Source organism: Myiozetetes cayanensis, unplaced genomic scaffold (assembly GCF_022539395.1).
Source record: "Myiozetetes cayanensis isolate MyiCay16 unplaced genomic scaffold, myiCay2020 scf15, whole genome shotgun sequence".
Taxonomy (NCBI): domain Eukaryota; kingdom Metazoa; phylum Chordata; class Aves; order Passeriformes; family Tyrannidae; genus Myiozetetes; species Myiozetetes cayanensis.
This window is the reverse complement of record NW_026087159.1, coordinates 18,920,630-18,937,634: the sequence shown is the minus strand read 5'-3', so window position 1 is coordinate 18,937,634 and position 17,005 is coordinate 18,920,630. Positions and strand designations below refer to the sequence as shown.

Sequence of the window (17,005 nt, the reverse complement as noted above, 5' to 3'; positions counted from 1 at the left end):
AGGTCTCATCCCAGAGTTCCCAACCTCCGGAGCATGTCCTGGGGCAGATGTTGGAGCCAGTTCCTTGCAGCAAAATGCAGCTTGGCACAGGTTTGCTTCCCTGGGGAGAGTTAAATCCAGGGCCAGGAACTGCACTGCTCTGTCCAACCTCTGAGCTGCTGAAACACAGAAAATGAGGAAAAAGAGGGTGGAGGGGCCTCCAAGAAGAGCCCAGCAAAAGGAATTGTGAACTACCCTGACAAAAGCTTCTGGAGTCACGAGAGAGTTAACAAACCTGGGGGTGTCAGCTGGAGGGGAGAGAACCCACCACAGGGCTCCCAGAAGGGGCAGTTCCCCTTCTCAGGAATTCTGCTGGAGTCTCTGTGGCACAGAAGCCTCCAGTGAAGCTCTGGCAGCCGCTCTGCCCATCACCTCATCCTGCAATCTCTCCAGGAGCAGCGGAGCAGAGCCGGTGACTCAGAGCTGTGCTGGCACAGGCCAGAAGGGAAGAGGCTTCAGAGCTCCTGCCTGTGCTCCCTCTGGAGAGTCAGAGCATCCTGGCAGGGCCTGGTGGCCTCTGGCACATGTAGGATGCTTTAGTGTCCAGGGAGGTCTGCCTGGACCGTGGTGTGGCCACTGACACGTGTCTCAGGCCACCAGGGGCAGGGCTTTCCAGGTAGCACTGTAGTGCTGATGCAGTTCTTCCCCCAGGAAGACTATTCCAGAGCTGGGATTCAGCCTTGCAGATTCTCCTCCATCCCTCTGCAGGAGCCATGTCCTACCTGGGGCTGGTTTAGGAACCTTCTTGCTGCAGATTTGGTGGCTGTTCCTGAGTCTGGGGCAGCACCAGCTATGCAGTCTCCTATCACTGGATCTGACCTTTCCCCAGGCAGGTCCATCACCAAAGAACCATCTTTGGTGCTTCCCTTCTGTCCCTGCCCACGGAGCTAGATGACCTTTAGGGTCCTTCCCAATATAAAGCATTCTGTGGTCTTTTGGGGGACATTTCAGCCTCTCAGGTAAGGTGGGGAGCAGGTCAGGGTACCAGGTCAGGATCTTCTTTTCCCTGTGGCACTCACTGACCCTGTCTGTCCCAAGATGCCTGGCAGAATTCCCAGGAGAAGGCACATCTCAGAGGATGCAAAATGGATCACAAAACACCTGCACCATGTAGCATTGTCCTTGTTGGGGCTGGATTTTTGGGGCTAGAGAAGCACACCCTGTGCCCTCGAGAAGACGTTTGCTCTGAGCAGCACCCAGCACCCTCCTGCCCTCCATCATCCTCAGGCACAGGAATTCCCCCTTCCACCAGCCCCCCTGCCGCTGCCACACTCCTCCCGTGCTTTTGGAAGCAGCCGGGTGGTGCTGCAGAGCCCCCTGGATCCAGCGATCCACCGAACTTCGCCTCCGCACACTTTCGCGGTGACAGCAAACACCGCGGGCTGAGGGGAAATTCGTAGGGATGGGTGAGCGCAGAGGCGGCAACGAGCCGGAGAGGGGAGGATGGAGAGGCAACACAGACAGACGTGGAGCCCGTGGGACACCGCGCAGGAGGATCTGGGGAACGAGCCGGAGAGATTCACTGAAACAGGAAAAAAAAAATAGTTGGTGAAACTTTTCTTTATTTAGTTGCTTTTATGTTTTGTTAATCCAAGGTTCTTCCCTTCAGAGGGAGAGGAGGTGGAGGAAGGTTCGTCTGCAGCCGCGGGCTCGGGGCTGCTCCGCTCCCCAAATCCCCACCGGAGGAACCAGCGGGCAGGGCGGGCAGAGGGGCGAGCAGGGCTAGACGGGAGGTGATCCCCTCCAACCCTGTCCCCGCCAGGAGGGGTGACAGGAACAGCGAAACACCGGGGGTAAACCCTGGGGATGCGCAGAACCGGGGAAGGGCAGGGATGGGGGGCTGAGCCCCGGTTTTGGGGGTAAAACCGGCGGGGGAGGTGAGCCCCGCTTAGGGGAGGGTTCACCGACGGGTGAGGACAGCTCTGGTTTTGGGGAGGTACCACCGGCGGGGGTCTGAGATCTGGTTTGGGGGGTCCAAACGGGGAAAGGGAGGAGGTGTACAGGGGCTGCGGGGGGGGTGTGAGCCTTGATTTGGGGGGGTACCACTGACGGGGGGGTGAGCTCACTGCCCGGGGGCGGGCGGTGGGAGGGACCTCCCCCGCCCCTCCCGGTGGGCGGGGGCCGGGGGGGCCGGGCTATAATGCCATTGATGCCGGGCGGCGGAGCCAGACAATACCGCGCCCCCGAGCCGGGTGCCCGGAGCGCCCTGCCCTGCCCTGCCCTGCCCTGCCCTACCCGGCCCCGCTCCGCTCCCACCATGATGTCCATGAACAGCAAGCAGGCGTTCAGCATGCACCCCATCCTGCACGAACCCAAGTACCCCCACCTGCACACCAGCTCCGAAGCCATCCGCAGAGCCTGCCTGCCCGCCCCCCAGGTAAGCCCCCTCAGGGTGGGTTTTCGGGAGGCTCCGCACCCGCCGACTCTCGCCAACTTACTCCGGTTTCCCTCTGGGTTTGGGTTTCGTTTGGGTTTTGGGGGGTCCCTCCCTCCCTTCCTGCCTCCTCCGTGGCCGTGGGTCCGGCGGGCGGGGGTTGCTCTTCCCGGGGAGAGGGTCTGGGTCGGTCGTGGGGCGCGGGGCGTCGGTGCCGGTCGGGGGAGGCTCGGCCGTCCTGCCCCGCTCCGCTGTGCCGAGCGCTGGAGCACAGAGGGGCTGCGGGACCCCCGACGGCTCCGTCCTCTCCTTCTTTGGGGAGCTCGCCGCGGAGGGCAAAGTGGGTGCCCGACTGGAAGGCAGAGCGCTCGGGGTCTGGCACCCTGGTCCTCTTGCCTGGGGAGTGCGGGTAGAGCTCGGTTCGTGTTACCTGTCCCCGTCACCGCTGGCGGGGCAGAGCGGGATCTCCGTCTCGCTGCTTTCCTTTAATCCTCTCCTGCTCTTTCGGCTTGTTTTCGCTCCCGCTTTTATCCCCCCCACGCCCCCCTCCAGATCCAGGGTAACATCTTTGCGGGCTTTGACGAGACCCTGCTGCGGGGAGCCGAGGCTCTGGCCGCCGTGGATATCGTGTCGCAGAAAACCCACCCCTTCAAGCCGGATGCCACCTACCACACCATGAGCAGCGTGTCCTGCACTCCTACCTCGTCCTCCGTCCACTTGCACCACCCGTCCGTGCTGACCACGCACCACCCCCACCACCACCACCACCAGCCCTCGCAGGGCCTGGACGGGGAGCTGCTGGACCACCTCAACTCTGCCCTCCCGCTCGGGGGGGTGCCGGGCCCCGACGTGGGCTCCACACCTTCGCACCCTCACTCCCACATGTCGGCCATCAACCACATGGCCCACCACTCCCAGCCTATGAACATGTCCCACCCCCACGGCCTGGCCTCCCACGCCGTCATCTCCGGCCCCGAGACGGAGACGGACCCGCGGGAGCTGGAGTCCTTCGCCGAGCGCTTCAAGCAGCGGAGGATCAAGCTGGGGGTGACCCAGGCGGACGTGGGCTCCGCGTTGGCCAACCTGAAGATCCCGGGGGTGGGCTGCCTTAGCCAAAGCACGATCTGCAGGTTCGAGTCCCTCACCTTGTCCCACAACAACATGGTGGCCCTCAAGCCCATCCTGGAAGCGTGGCTGGAGGAGGCGGAGAGGGCTCAGAGGGAGAAAATGACCAAACCCGAGATCTACACGGGCGGGGACAAGAAACGCAAGCGCACCTCGATCGCCGCCCCCGAGAAGCGGTCGCTGGAGGCCTATTTTGCCGTGCAGCCGCGACCCTCCTCGGAGAAAATCGCTGCCATCGCCGAGAAGTTAGACTTGAAGAAGAACGTGGTGCGGGTCTGGTTTTGTAATCAGAGACAGAAGCAGAAAAGGATGAAATTTTCTGCCACCTACTGAAAAAGGGGCTGGGAGGGCAGCGGTGAGGGGGGTGCTGCCCCCTCGACCACCCCGCAACCATCCTGGCCTTCAGCCCCTTCGAAACGGGCAGAGTTTGGGGCTGTTGGCTTTTTTTTTGTTCTTTTTTTTTTTTTCCTTGTTTTAGGTTAAAAAAATTGGGGAAAAAACCCGAACAAACAAAAAAAGGAAAAATAAACCTAAAAAAAAGGGGAAACCCGCCCGAAGCAAAGTGAACAGTTTGGTGCCCCAGGGCAAAGTGGCCCCGCTGTCCTGACTGGTATAGACTGCTTTTGTAGATAAAACTGGGGGAAAAAAAAACAAAACAAAAAACAATACAAAAAAGACGGAGAAAAAGGAAAAGACAAAATGAAAAGGCCAAGGGGGAAGTTTGGGGGTGCCCAGAGTCGGGGCAGCAGCAGCAGCAGCAGCAGAACCGGCGGGTCTTTGCCTCAGCCCCTCGCCCCGTCCCGGCTCGGGGGCAGCCGTGGCACCGCTCACTCCTCTGTGTCCGCTCCTCTTCTTTTAAAAAATAATCTTAAAAAAAAAAAAAAAAAGGAAACGAGCTGGAAGCCGCCCTTAAATCCGGGGTGCCGCCCGTGCCCCCCCGCTGCCAGGTCCCCGCACACACACGCACCTGCATGGTTTTGTTCGCTCCCCCGACCACCCTCCCCCCCGCAAACCCATCGCGTTCTTGCAGTACCGTTTCTGTTTCTACCTCATCGGCTAAATTGAAAAAAAAAAAGTTAAAAAAGGATTAAAAAAAAAAAAAAAGGAGAAAAGCATTTTAGGGAAAAAAAGGGGAAAAAAAAAAAAAAAGAGAAAGGACAAAAAAAGAAAAAAATTTGGCCCGTCCCTGGAGTCGCGGTTTGTTCGGGGAAATGGAGATTTATTTTGCGTTGGTTTCACTCAAACCGTTCGATTTCCGTATGGTTTCACTGTATAAAATCCTACGCTTCGACAATCACGTCCTTGGGGCTCAGCGGAGCGGCGGGAGCGGCCCGAGGCAGCGGGGATGGACCCCGGCCCGGCCTCGGGGCGGCTGCCTCTGCATAGGGAACTCTGCACTTTCTAAGGCAAGAAAACTCTTTTTCCCCCCCTCCCCTTTTCTTTGCGTATTTAATAGAGAAAAATCGCCTCCTTTTATTTTCTTTTAAATTTTTTTTTTAATTATTATTATTAAAGGAGATTTCGTTCCGCTGTGTGTGTGCTGAATGAAATTTTGGTGTCTGTGTACGCTGCAGCATTTCAAATAAATCATGCACGTTTTACCTCACCCTCCTGCCTCCTGGAGTTACTGCAGCTCCGGGGAGCCCTTTTCCCGTGGACCCCCTTCCCCGGGAGCCCCGGGGCAGCTCCTCCAGCCCATCACCCCGTCGGGATGGGAGCTCGCTCCGTGGGGAAACAAACGAGACGCGAGGAAAGGCGGCGGCGGGCGGGCAGAGCTGCCCGTGCCCACGCGGGACGGAGCGAGGGGTAGCCCCGAAGGGATCCGGGGGTCCCAGCTCTCCGCCGGCCCCTCGCAGGGGGGTTTTTGCCCCTTCCCCTCGCGACACCAGCCCAGACGCGGTGTGTCGTGACGCCCCGTGTGCGGGTCGCGGGTGGTCTCTCCCCGCAGCCCCGAGGATGCTCCGGCGGGCGGGGGTCGTTTCGGGGGCCGGGGCGCTCCCACAAACGGCGACGGGGACGGGATGAGACCCTCCCCCGCCACCCCGCGCTCTCCGAGGGGGGACACCCCCAGGTACCCCCTGTCACCCCCCACCTGCTCTCCTGAGACTTCAGCCGTTCAGAAAGGGACATTCCCCCTCCTGGCTCCGCAGCCGAACCACCCAAACCTCCCGAAACGCGTTTCAGTCGCTTGGCAGGTGGGTGGGGGGCGCAGAACCGCGGGGTCCCGGGAGGGCAGAGCTGGGGGTCTCCTCTGTCCTGTGGGATCAGAACCTGAGGGTCCGCTCAGTCGCGGGGACAAGCGGAAAAACCAGGTAAAAATATGAAAATTTGGTTGGTGTTTTTTTTCCTATTTGTTTTTTGTTTTCTTGTTCGGTTTTTGTTTGTTTGTTTGTTTTTGTCTAGTTGATTTTTGTTTGTGGAGTTTGTTGTTGTTGTTGTTGTTGTTTCGTTTTGTCTTGTTTTGTATCGGAACTTAATTCGGGGAGGAAAACAAAATATCCAAACGCACGTCGCGGTGTTGAGCCCCGAGAGCCGCGACCCTGCGGGTTTTAGAGGGGAAAACTCAAATAAAATCGGAGAAAATAAAGTCAAATAAAATAAAAGAAAGCAAAATAAAAATACAATAAAATGACTTACACTAAAATGAAGCAAAATAAAATAAAATGAAACAAAGTAAAATAAAATAAAGTAAAATAAAATAAAATTTAAAAAGTAAAATAAAATAAAGTAAAAGAAAATAAAATTTAAAAAGTAAAATAAAATAAAGTAAAATAAACTAATGTAATGAAATTAAACAAAATAAAATGCAACAAAGCAAAACCCAAACAAAATCAAACCAAACACCAAAAAAAATGAAAAGAGGGGAAATTGTGCAGCGCTCGAGATAACTGTCGGGGGAGCTGCTTCACCTGGGCGAGCGGGGCCGGCCCAGTGGTGGCCAACAGAGCCCTGCCTGCCCTGCCCTCGCCGTGGAAAGGAGACCCCCCCACCCCCTGTCCCGCGCCCTCACCCCGCACCCCGTCCCGCACCTCCCTACTTATCCCCGTGCGCTTCCCAAACCCCATCCCTTTGTTCTTTCGCTCCCGTCCCTGTTTTTTCCATGCAGCGAAAAGCGCATTTTCATAAATAGACCTTGGCCGAGCGCTCGCCGATGAAACTTTAATGAGGCGGGATGCTGAGTGCTGCCCGGGGGGGCTCCCGAACCGGCTCCGCGCAGCATTAGCGGGGCCCCGGCCGCCCCCCCGTGCCCCGGCTCCCCCTCTCTCCCTGCCGCTCCCACCCCTCGGCGGCCCCTCTCGCCCCGTCCCCTGCCGGTGCCCGCTGCCCGCTGCCCGTGCCGCTCTGCCCCCGCTCCGAGGAGTTGGCGGGCGATGCAATATTTATCACCCGCGCTCATAAAACGCCGAGCTGGGTATTTCCCAGGCACAAAAGCAAAGCGCTGGGCCGGGGAGCGGGAGCGGGGCCGCGCGGTGACCCCCACCGGCCCCCTCGCCCACCGGGGCTGCCAGGTAAGGGCAGGGTCCCACCGGGTGCTGCGGCAAAGGATGGGGCAGCCCTGGGCAAGGGGCAGAGGGGCTGGGGCCGGGAAGGGCGGGCACAGGCGCTGGGAGCAGTTATGAGGCCTGGAGAACTCATTGCTCCCGGGGGAATGGGCAGCAGACTCGATCCTGCTGCCTCTGCTCCTGCTGTTGTCCCTGCTCCCGACACTGCTCCTTCTGCTGCTGCTCCTGTTTCTGCTCCTTCTTCTCTTGCTCCTGCTCCTACTCCTACTCCTCTTTCTTCTCCTCCACCTGCTCCAGCTCCTACTGCTTTTCCTGCTCCAGCACCTGACCCTGCTGCAGCTCCTGTCCCTGCCCTTCCTCCTGTCCCAGCTCCTACTCCTGCTTCTGTTCCTGCTCCAGCAGCACCTGCTGTGCCCAGGCTGGTGTGAGCCTCTGGGATGCACAAGGATCAGTCTGGGAGGGGGTGGAGAAGAGCACCTTTTCCTCCTCTGCCCCTGCTCCCAAATATCCTCCTCCCGGGCACAGGTCGGGGAGAAGCTGCTGGTCCTTCCTCGTGCAGGTCTGGGAGCCAGGACAGTCCAGAGGCAGATCCCAGCCATGGTCTGGTGTCTCAGGTTCTGTGCTCTGCTCTCCTGAGGGTCTCTTCTCCCACACTGGGGCCCAGGTTGGGCATCCCAAAGGACCCCAAATCCCTCCAAATCCAGGTTCTCTGCAGTGCACCTGGAAAAGAATGAGGAGACCAGGGGAGGGAAGGAAAAGGGGCACACACAGAGATGTGATGGGCGCTCCCTGCTCCTGGAACATCCCTGAGCCATGACCCTGCACCCAAAATAGCACCAAACAAAGGGAATATTGGTGGGAATGGATGCTCAACTCTCACCACTGCTTTTCATTTTAGGTTTGATGCACAAGCGAGGCTTGAGGTTCATCAACCCTCTCGCTCTGGCAGCAGGTTCACCTTTACAGGTACCTGCTCACCCTCCACTGAGCTGGCCCAGAGCTCCTTCAGAGGGACCAACCACCTCAGAGCACTTGGTTCCTCATTTACCTCCAAGCTGGTGGAGCCCATGGGGTGAGTCAGGCCTTCTCTCTTTCCCAACACCCTGGTCAGGAGACAGTGCACCCTGGGAACTCAAACCCATCACCCCAGGGATTTGATGGAGATGTTTTCTAAACCTTCAAAGCAGGGATTGCACAGGGGAGTGTAGATCTCTGGGCTCCAGTGAGGGTCACTGGAGAGGGACCAAGGAGCCCACAGTGCAGTTCAACTCTGACCTCAACCTCTGGCTTGGGACCTGGAGGCACCTTCATCACCTTAAAGCCTATAAGGATGATGAATGACCAGCTCAGAGGGACACACCAATATATGGGGACATGACAGCTGAGTCCCACCCCTGGGGCTGCAAAGGCTTCCTGAGCAAAGCTGTCCACCAGCTCTGGGCTGCTGGAGCTCTCAGGCACCAGTTCTGGGCTGCTGGAGCTCCCAGACACCAGTTCTGGGCTGCTGGAGCCCTCAGACACCAGTTCTGGGCTGCTGGAGCTCTCAGACACCAGCTCTGGGCTGCTGGAGCTCTCAGACACCAGCTCTGGGCTGCTGGAGCTCTCAGACACCAGTTCTTGGAGCTCTGCCCAGGGAGTCCAGGGAGCTGCTGCTGCAGCCAGGATCTCTTTGCCATGCAGTGCTCACTCCCAAGCTGTTCACCTCCCTGTCATGCTCTTTTACATTACTTTTTACCTGTTATAAAAGCCAAGACCCTCCAAGAAATAGGGCACCCAAGCCCCTTGTGCAGACAGAGACACGATCCAGGCCAGTGTGACTGTGCCAGCACCCACCAAAATGTGCAGAGCCATGTTTAAAGCTGCCCACGCTCTGCTGAGCTGCAGCCTGGTGACTCCAGGTGAATGCAGATGTGTTTGAAGAAGTCCTTAAGGAAGCCCTGCCCCTCTTTTATGCTTTAGGATAATTTAGGAGGGTGCAGGGCAGATCCCTTTCACCCCACTGTGTTCCACAGGCACAGGGACCAGCTGTGCTTCCTGAGCAGCAAATTCCAGGACCAAAGGACTCATTTCCCTGCTGGGAAACAACACAAGGCATGTCCAGACTGTCTGGGGAGCATCAGGAAGTCCCATCTCTCCATCCAGGGGGCTCATACAGAGCTTTAAAGGATGTGGGCAATCACCAGGGTGGCCACCACCACCACCAGCCATCCCAGCAACAGCAACAGGCTGATCCCAGAGGGATAACTCTCCAGAATAAGAGAAGGGATCCCTGAACCCATCCTTCAGATATTACTGGCACGTCACAGCTTTGGGCTGGGAGGAGAGAAAATGCTCCATGTTCTTTAAAATATCCCTCCTTTTCAAAGCAGGTCCTGGGTGCTCCCACTCCAGACTTTCTTCTATTATTCCATGTGTTTTAGTGCAGTGCAGAGCAGATGTATTTTTAAAGATTCTTGGAGCAGGTTCTGTTCCACTGCAGGGAAAAAAAGGAGTAAAGCCTTAATTAGAGGATTCATCAGCACCTGAGCAGGGAGGAGGGAAGCTGGAGTGAGGGGGAACCCAGGAAGAAGGCTCTGGAAAGAGTTTGGGAAATGGGGTAAAAAAAGGGGTTACATGGGGCAAATCCCATTGCTGACTGCAGGGTAGGACACAGGAAAATGGCCTCAAGTTGCGCCAGGGGAGGTTTAGGTTGGATATCAAGGAAAATTCTTTCATGGAAAGGGTTTTCCAGCCCTGGCACAGCTGCCCAGGGATGGTGGAGTCATCACCTCTGGAGGGATTTAACAGCCTCGTGGATGTGGCACCTGGGGACTCGGGTCAGTGGTGGCTTTGGCAGGGTTGGGGGAACATTCAGACTCGATGGTCTTGGAGGGCTTTTCTGACCTAAATGATTCCATGATCCTTGGGTAGGGGAGCAGGAGAGAGAATTATTCCCTTCTCCAGCAGATCAGTGTCCCTTCACTAGTGCCAAGCCCTGGGTCAGGAGCTTTAACACCTGACTGTGCAAAAGTAGAGCTCCTTGCTCTTGGTGTCATCCCAGGGTCGGTAAGGAATAAGAATCCTCCCTCCTGCAGCCCTGTGGGAACAGCCCCTTGTTTTTATCCATGAGTTTTAAGGAAGTGCCGTGGGATTCGGCTTCGGATCATCGAGGGATTCCCCCACAGGGAAACTCTCAGGTGATTTCAGAAACTTTGGGATCCTGGATATAGAGAGATCAGAGATTAAATCTGTATTTCATCAGCAGCATCTCCCTAATGTTTCCAGCAGCTACAGGAAAATTGGAGCTCCCTGAGCAATGTGAAAATGTCAACTAAGAACCATGTTTTATTTATAGCAGGCGAGGAAGGTTTTGGGTTCACTCAAGGAATAAAGTGTGTGTTTGTATAAAACCCTGCTCTGTGGCTACCTGGGAAGCACAGGGAGGCCATTCTGCAGAGCGTGTTTTGGTGAAACAGTCTCAGGTTCAGCAGCAGAAATGCTGCCTCATCCCTCACCAGCTCCAGGAAGGCACTTCCCAACCTCCTTCCACAAACCAGAGCACCCAACTCAAGGAGAAAATGAGATACCTGCTGGCCTTGCAGGAGGATGGGGGAGTATCCACCACACGTGGATCTGTGGTCTGTCCAGGCTTTGAACTAATTCCCAGCTCCAAGATTAAGGTTCAGCGCAGAACTTTCCCTGCTCCTCAGTGTTTGCTCTCTGTCCCTGGGGTCCCAAGGAGATCATCAGCCAGGATCCTCAGATTAGGAATGGCAGATTCATCATCCTCTTTTTAGCCACTAAAACATGAACACAGGGCTGGGTCAGGGTCCCACTGGTGACAGTGGGAGTTCAGGGCAGGAATGTTGTTTCCATGCAGTCACCCAAATCAGCTGATGTCATTTGGGGGCCCCTTTCCTCCCTCGGACTCACACCAGGAGTGAGTCTGTTCCCTCTCACACCTGCCTTTTGACTTTCTTCCTTCCCCCCCTCATCCTCTCCCTCCGTTTCTCCTGCTGTTGTCTCCTCCCTGTTTCCCAAGCAGGACAGTCTGTCCATGCACTCTGTCTCCACATCTGCTCCAACGCAGTTGCTCAAACACCCTCTCACATCTGCTCCAGCACAGCTGCTCCAGCACCAGGGCTCTTGACCAGCCCATCCCACGGGGAATGGTGGCAGCACTTCCCACACCGAGCACAGCTCCTCTTGTGCTTCCCTCCCGGCTCCACCCCTCCTCAGCCTTCCTGACTCTCACATCTGGAGTTTTCCTTCCCGCTGGAAGGACCATTCCCTCCTCCAGGAGGACCCTCCAGCACAGACCTGCCCATGGAGGGAGCTGGAGGTGCCTCTGCTCCGCTCTCCCACCTCCTGCAGGGAGCAGGGCAGACAAACCGGGACCAAACCCAGGGCAGAGAGGCACCGAGGGAGCCCCCGGCTCCAGCCTCTCCCATCAGAGCCCCAAACCTCCCCCGCAGGGAGCTGGGAAAGCAGCACAGCCATGGGCTAATGGCTTCTGATGGCTCTTCCCGGAGATGCTCCGATTGCCTTTGCCCGGGTTTCTCCCTCCCGGGCTGTTTCAGCTCCCTGTCTCTCTCCCCAGCTCTTGAAGTGCTGACTACCTCCGGGTTCTCGCATGGATTTTTCCCTACCCTGGCTGTGCTCTTTAGTTTAGATCTAAGCCAGCCTCCCAAGCCTGCTGTCTGGATGTCTTTATTAAAAGACACAGTTTAAGGAGGGGGCCGGGGGAAGAGGGGGATGGCTCAGCTCTAGATTCACTCCGTAGAGCCAAAACCATGGGAATCTCCTGCTCCACAACTGTTCCCAGCCGCCGACAGCTGCGCAGTACAGCCAGGCGGGACACGGGGTCAGTTCTCTGGCCATGACTAATTCATCACGGAGCGCAGCCCCTCCCTTTGTGCTGTGTCTCCTCGGGTGTGGAGGCAGGTGGGCAGACAGGGACACGGCCCCCAGGGGTGTGAACCGGCCCGGGGAGGGGGGCAGGGGGTGGTGGGCAGGCTGCTGGAGATGCTGGGCTGTGCTGCCCGGGGCTCGTGGAGGAGCCCAGCTCTGCGCCAGGGGTGAAGAGCGGTCAGCCTGTTCACGGGAATGGTTTCTGAAGGGCAGGTTTCCCTCGGGAAACTTGGAGCCCTGGGTCCAGTTGTGTTCTCAGGAACCTGGAAATTCCAGGCAGAGACACTGCTGAGATTGAAGCCTCTGGGAATCCCCGTGGCTGTCACTGAGGAGCACAGGCAGCAGCACCCACGGCTGCCTGGCCCCTGGGAGCAGGGAGGGAGCAGGATCCCAGTGGCTGGGTGGGACCTCCAGCCTTGACTTTGTGCAGAAGCTGGCAGGAGCTGTTAGTGAGGAAAGCAGGTTTTCCTTCCACCAAGAGCTGTTTTCCACTCAAAACAACACACTGACCGAGCCAGAGGGCTCAGACATAATTGTGAACTTCTCCCTGTGATGTACCAACCCTGGCCAAAGGTTCCTGACCTTCCTGCCACCCCGAATCGACCCTGCACTCCTGTTTAGACATCCTATTTTGCTGGCTCCTTGTCTGGCAGAGTGCTGTGGAGCAGCTGCCTGCCCAGCACCAGCAGCAGCTGCATTAAAGCCCTTTTTTTCTGCCGGGGAAGTGGCTGATTTTTCCGTGCTGGCTGCGCATCCCCCTTGTGAACGACTGGCTGCTGGAAGGTACTGCCTGAGCCAGCCACATGCTTCATGATGTCAATTGTAGTTCAGTGTTAATTATTTATGATAAAACTTCATAATGTGCTGTTAAGTGGGCTGCAGGAGATTTTGGTTAAATTAAGGAAACCTGAAAGCTCCCTCTGTAGGGTGTTGCTCCTCGGGCCTCGCTGAGAGCAAAGGTTCAATTAGAGCTCAGGCTCTGTGGCCTCTGCCACGGCCTCTGATTATTGGAACCATGGGAGGGAGCCCAGAGATCAATTCAGCAGCTCAGCTCCGTGTTTCCAGCAGTAAAATTCCAAGTCAAGTGTTTTCCAAGAAGACTTGACCTAGTGGAAGGTGGCCCTGCCCATGGCAGGGGGGTGGAATGAGATGAGCTTTGAGGTCCCTCCCAGTTCAAACCATTCTGGGATTTTATTACTTCAAGGCAGGTTCTGCAGAGTCTCCCTGAGCCTGCAGAGAGCCTGAAACAGGCTGTGCAGACCATGGCATCACAGAATCATTCTGGTCGGATGAGACCTCTAAGATCATCAGGTCCATCTGTTGAGGGACCAATTCACTCCCAGACTCTCTTTTCTTCCTCATTCCTGGGCAGATGCCCTGGATTTTAGGGTTCTACTCTCACCTGCTTCCCAGCAAAGGGTTCAGGAGCTGCCTGCAGCGCCTGCAGCTCTGTTTCCCTGTCAAAGGTGCTTTGTTCCCTGAACTGGCCCACGGGTCAGCCCCTGACCTTCCAGCTCCTGCCTGGAAAGGGGCTGGAACCACAAGGTGCTCTGTGGGGGGCTGGGTGAGTGCACCTTTCATCAGTCCCCCAGCAAAAAGGGCTCCCTCTGCTCCCTGGAGAGTGCTGCAAAAAGTTATTTCAGCTCCCTAAGCCCCCTGATTAGGAAAGGTTTGATGAGGTCTACACCGTGAGATGAGGAGCCCCCTGTGCACGTGAGAACATCAGATGGTGGTGTGATGGACTCACCCACGGTCTACTGGTGTCCCCACCCCCCAGGGATGCCCTCATGCCCACCTTCCCCACCTCTCATTGTGCCATGTGGCACTCAACTGCCTGAGCACCGAAGTTTCTGGGAATAACAACCCCTGGAAGCACGTCCAGGGTCATCCCAGAGGGGACATCTCAGGCTTTAAACTGACAGAGGGCAGGTATTAGGAAGGACTAGATTTAGGATTAGACATTAGCAGGTGATTCTTCCCTGGGAGGGTGGGCAGGCCCTGGCACAGGTTGCCCAGAGGAGCTGTGGCTGCCCCATCCCTGGAAGTGTCCAGGGCCAGGTTGGATGGGGCTTGGAGCAACTTTAACTAGTGGAAGGTGTCCCCTAATTCCAGTTGGAACTAAATGGGCTTTAAGGTCCCTTCCAACCCAACCATTCCATGATTTTATGGAAGGGGAGTGGGTGATGCTCTGGGAGGGTGCCAGAGTCTGTGTCCTGGCCTGGGGAGGGAGAAGAGGAGACAAGAACATGGATGGAAGGGCAGCTGCTTGCCTGGGGGACAGGTCACTCTCTTTGCTGGATGAGGTTGGATCAAGCAGCCACTTGGATGTCAGAAGCCAAAATCACCAGGATAGAGGATTTAATAACCTGCTCCTGGGCATCTTTCCAGGGGTGGGTGTGAGGAGGAGAGAGGATTTGGGCTGACTGGGGCTGACAAGGGGTCGTGTGCTGCTCCCAGCAGGGCAGCTCCTTAGAAACAACCAGCACCTGCAAAGTGAGCCCAGAAACAGAGGATACAAGAATCCACTTAAAAGGAACCAGGAGGGAGTTGGGAACGAGTGACTGGGCACTTTGCAGGGAATGGAAATGCAGTTTGGCTCCTCAATGCCAAGCCTTGATGGCTTCATTCTGCTTTGTAAGGCTCTCAGCTCCTGTGGGCTGGAGCCAGCTCTGGGAGGGCTGGGAAGGAGGGAGGGATGTGGCCTCCTACAAGCCACTCCAAATATTTAATTCAGTCAAAATTCTCCTCCTCAGAGGTCTGAATTCTGCTGCAGGTTATCATGGTAGTGGGTGTTAACACCGTGCTGCTCCCAGTCCCGCTGCAAAAGCACAGGCATGGCCTCCATGGGAAGTTTTTGTGGAAATAATAAAGCATCCAGCAAGTGTTTCCACACAGACACCTTCTGCCCTTATGGCTCCCTTTGCTAAAATCCTTCTTGGATAGCACAGAATCAAAGAGTCAGGAATATCCTGAGCTGGAGGGGACCCACCAGGATCATCCAGTCCAGCTCCTGGCCCTGCACAGGCACCCCAACAATCTCCCCTGTCCCTCAGAGCGTTGTCCAAACCCTCCTGGAGCTCTGGCAGCCTTGGGGCTGTGCCCACTGCCCTGGGGAGCCTGTTCAGTGTCAACCACCCTCTGGGGGAAGAACCGTTTCCTAAAATCCAACCTGAGCCTGCCTGACACAGCTCCAGCCATTCCTGGGTGCTGTCCCTGCTCACAGGGAGAAGAGGCAGCAATTTCCCCTGATGACCCTGATTCATCAGCTCCCAAACCTTCCTGGGAATGAAAGGAGATCTTCCAGCAGGAGGGTGCCAGGGGAAGGGAGCTGGGATGGGGAGCTCTGAGGGATTGGAGCTGCTGGGTTTATTTACTACATGGTGTCTCAGATCAGGATATTTGCTGGTCACAGGCACACTGGGGGTGAAAGCACCCCCTGAAATCACCCTGCTATCCCCCTCCTGTCCTCATTGCATCTCTGGGTGGGGACACACCCCCAGAGATGTGTCTTCAGCATCTCCACAGCACTGTGGCCACAGCTGAGGCTGCAGTGTCAGGAGCTCCATGGTCAGGGAGGTTGTCCCGAGGGTGGCCAGTGCAGGAGGAGGCTGTTGGATGTGCCAGCTCTGCCCAAGCCAGTTGAATGAGCTCTTTCCTTTCCCTTTATCACAGAGATGCTTCTTGTCCAGAATCTGAAATCCTGGTTTATTCAACTAAATCACAGACCTAAAAAAAAGAAATATGGATAACTGGGAAAAACAAGGCAAAAAGGCTCTTCAGCCCACTGCAAAACGAGGGTTCCCTTCTTTACCCTTGCCTGGGAGAGAGTGAGGACCTGGACATTTCCCCATCTCTGCTTCTATGATGGACAAACCTCACCCTCAGCCCCCACCTCAGTGCAAGAGGACCCAGCCCTGGGATGATTTGGGAGATTCTGGGTGCAACACAGCCCTGTCCCCCAGGGACAGCTTCTCCATGCCCAGCTTCAGGCCTCTCCTGGCTCCTTCCTACGAGGATATTGGCCTGTCCTCTGGAAGGTGAGCCTGAATCACAGGCAGAGGCAGCCCAGAAACTGCTCAGTTTGAACTTTGGCTGGTGAGCAGCAAACGGTGACTGCTCCAGCAACAGCTCCTGGCCAGTTCCTACCACACCAGTGCCAGGGAACACATTCCCACTTCCAGCCTCAGCTCCCCACCGTGTCAGAGGTGTCAGCCCCTTCTCATTTTGGGGGGCTCTTGACTTTCTTTATCTCTTATCTTTCTTTTTTTTTTTTCCTCCAGCTTTTCTCTTCCTCCTCTTTTTCTTTTTCTCTCTCTTTTTTTTTTTTTTTTTTTCCCTTACCCCCCTTCCCGCCCCCCTTTGCAGCCTCTGTTCTTCATCCATTATTTAGGCTTTTCTGACTGTAACAGCAACACTCGCCTTGTATACCTTGTGTGGGGTTTAAAATATAGATAAAAGCAGAAGGTCGGACTTGAAACACGGATCCTGACGGTTGCTGCTGACTTTGTCTGGAAGCTACAAAATCTGGAGCTGCCTGTGCCCAGTGATGGTATCGGTGCAGTTGGATTTTCTGAGGGTTTAGGTTGGTTTTTTTTTTTTAATCCTCTGGTTGATATCCCTGTAAACTGTCTTGATATTTGATGCTTTCATTCAGTCTTTCAGTTTCTAAAAGTTCTGGGGCCCGGCTTGGCTTCGGGACGGGGGAGTTGGAGTCGTGGAACTCCTGATTTGAGGCTGAGGGTTTAATTCTGACCCAGCACAGCAAAAACCTGCTGCTCTCCTGTCTGGAACGAGCTGGGGAAGGAGTGGAGGTGCCTCCATCCAGCATCCAGCAGCCTCTAATTGGCACCTCTGGTAGGAGATTCAGCGAAGCCCAGGACTTTCCCTTTCAATTATAAATGCCCGTGTTCCTTTCATGTTGCTTTCTTCGGCTGTCGGAGCGATTGGATGCTGAGGACAAATGTTTGTGGGAAATAAATTTCAAAGTCAAGGTGTGAGCAGTGCCAGGAAACATAAAAACACGTTTTCTGTTGGAATGGACAACAGGGTGGGAAGGGAGCTCCTCCTTCCAGCC

At 56.0% G+C, this 17,005-nt stretch overlaps 1 protein-coding gene across 1 annotated transcript; it reads left to right on the top strand.

Moving 5' to 3' along the window:
- The first annotated feature begins 2,290 nt into the window (after positions 1-2,290).
- On the top strand, positions 2,291-4,002 carry LOC126637514 (brain-specific homeobox/POU domain protein 3). Its single transcript, XM_050310853.1, has 2 exons — positions 2,291-2,416; positions 2,966-4,002. Exons 1-2 carry the CDS (start codon positions 2,297-2,299, stop codon positions 3,869-3,871), a joined length of 1,026 nt encoding a protein of 341 aa, XP_050166810.1. The 5' UTR covers positions 2,291-2,296; the 3' UTR covers positions 3,872-4,002.
- The last annotated feature ends 13,003 nt before the right edge of the window (positions 4,003-17,005 follow it).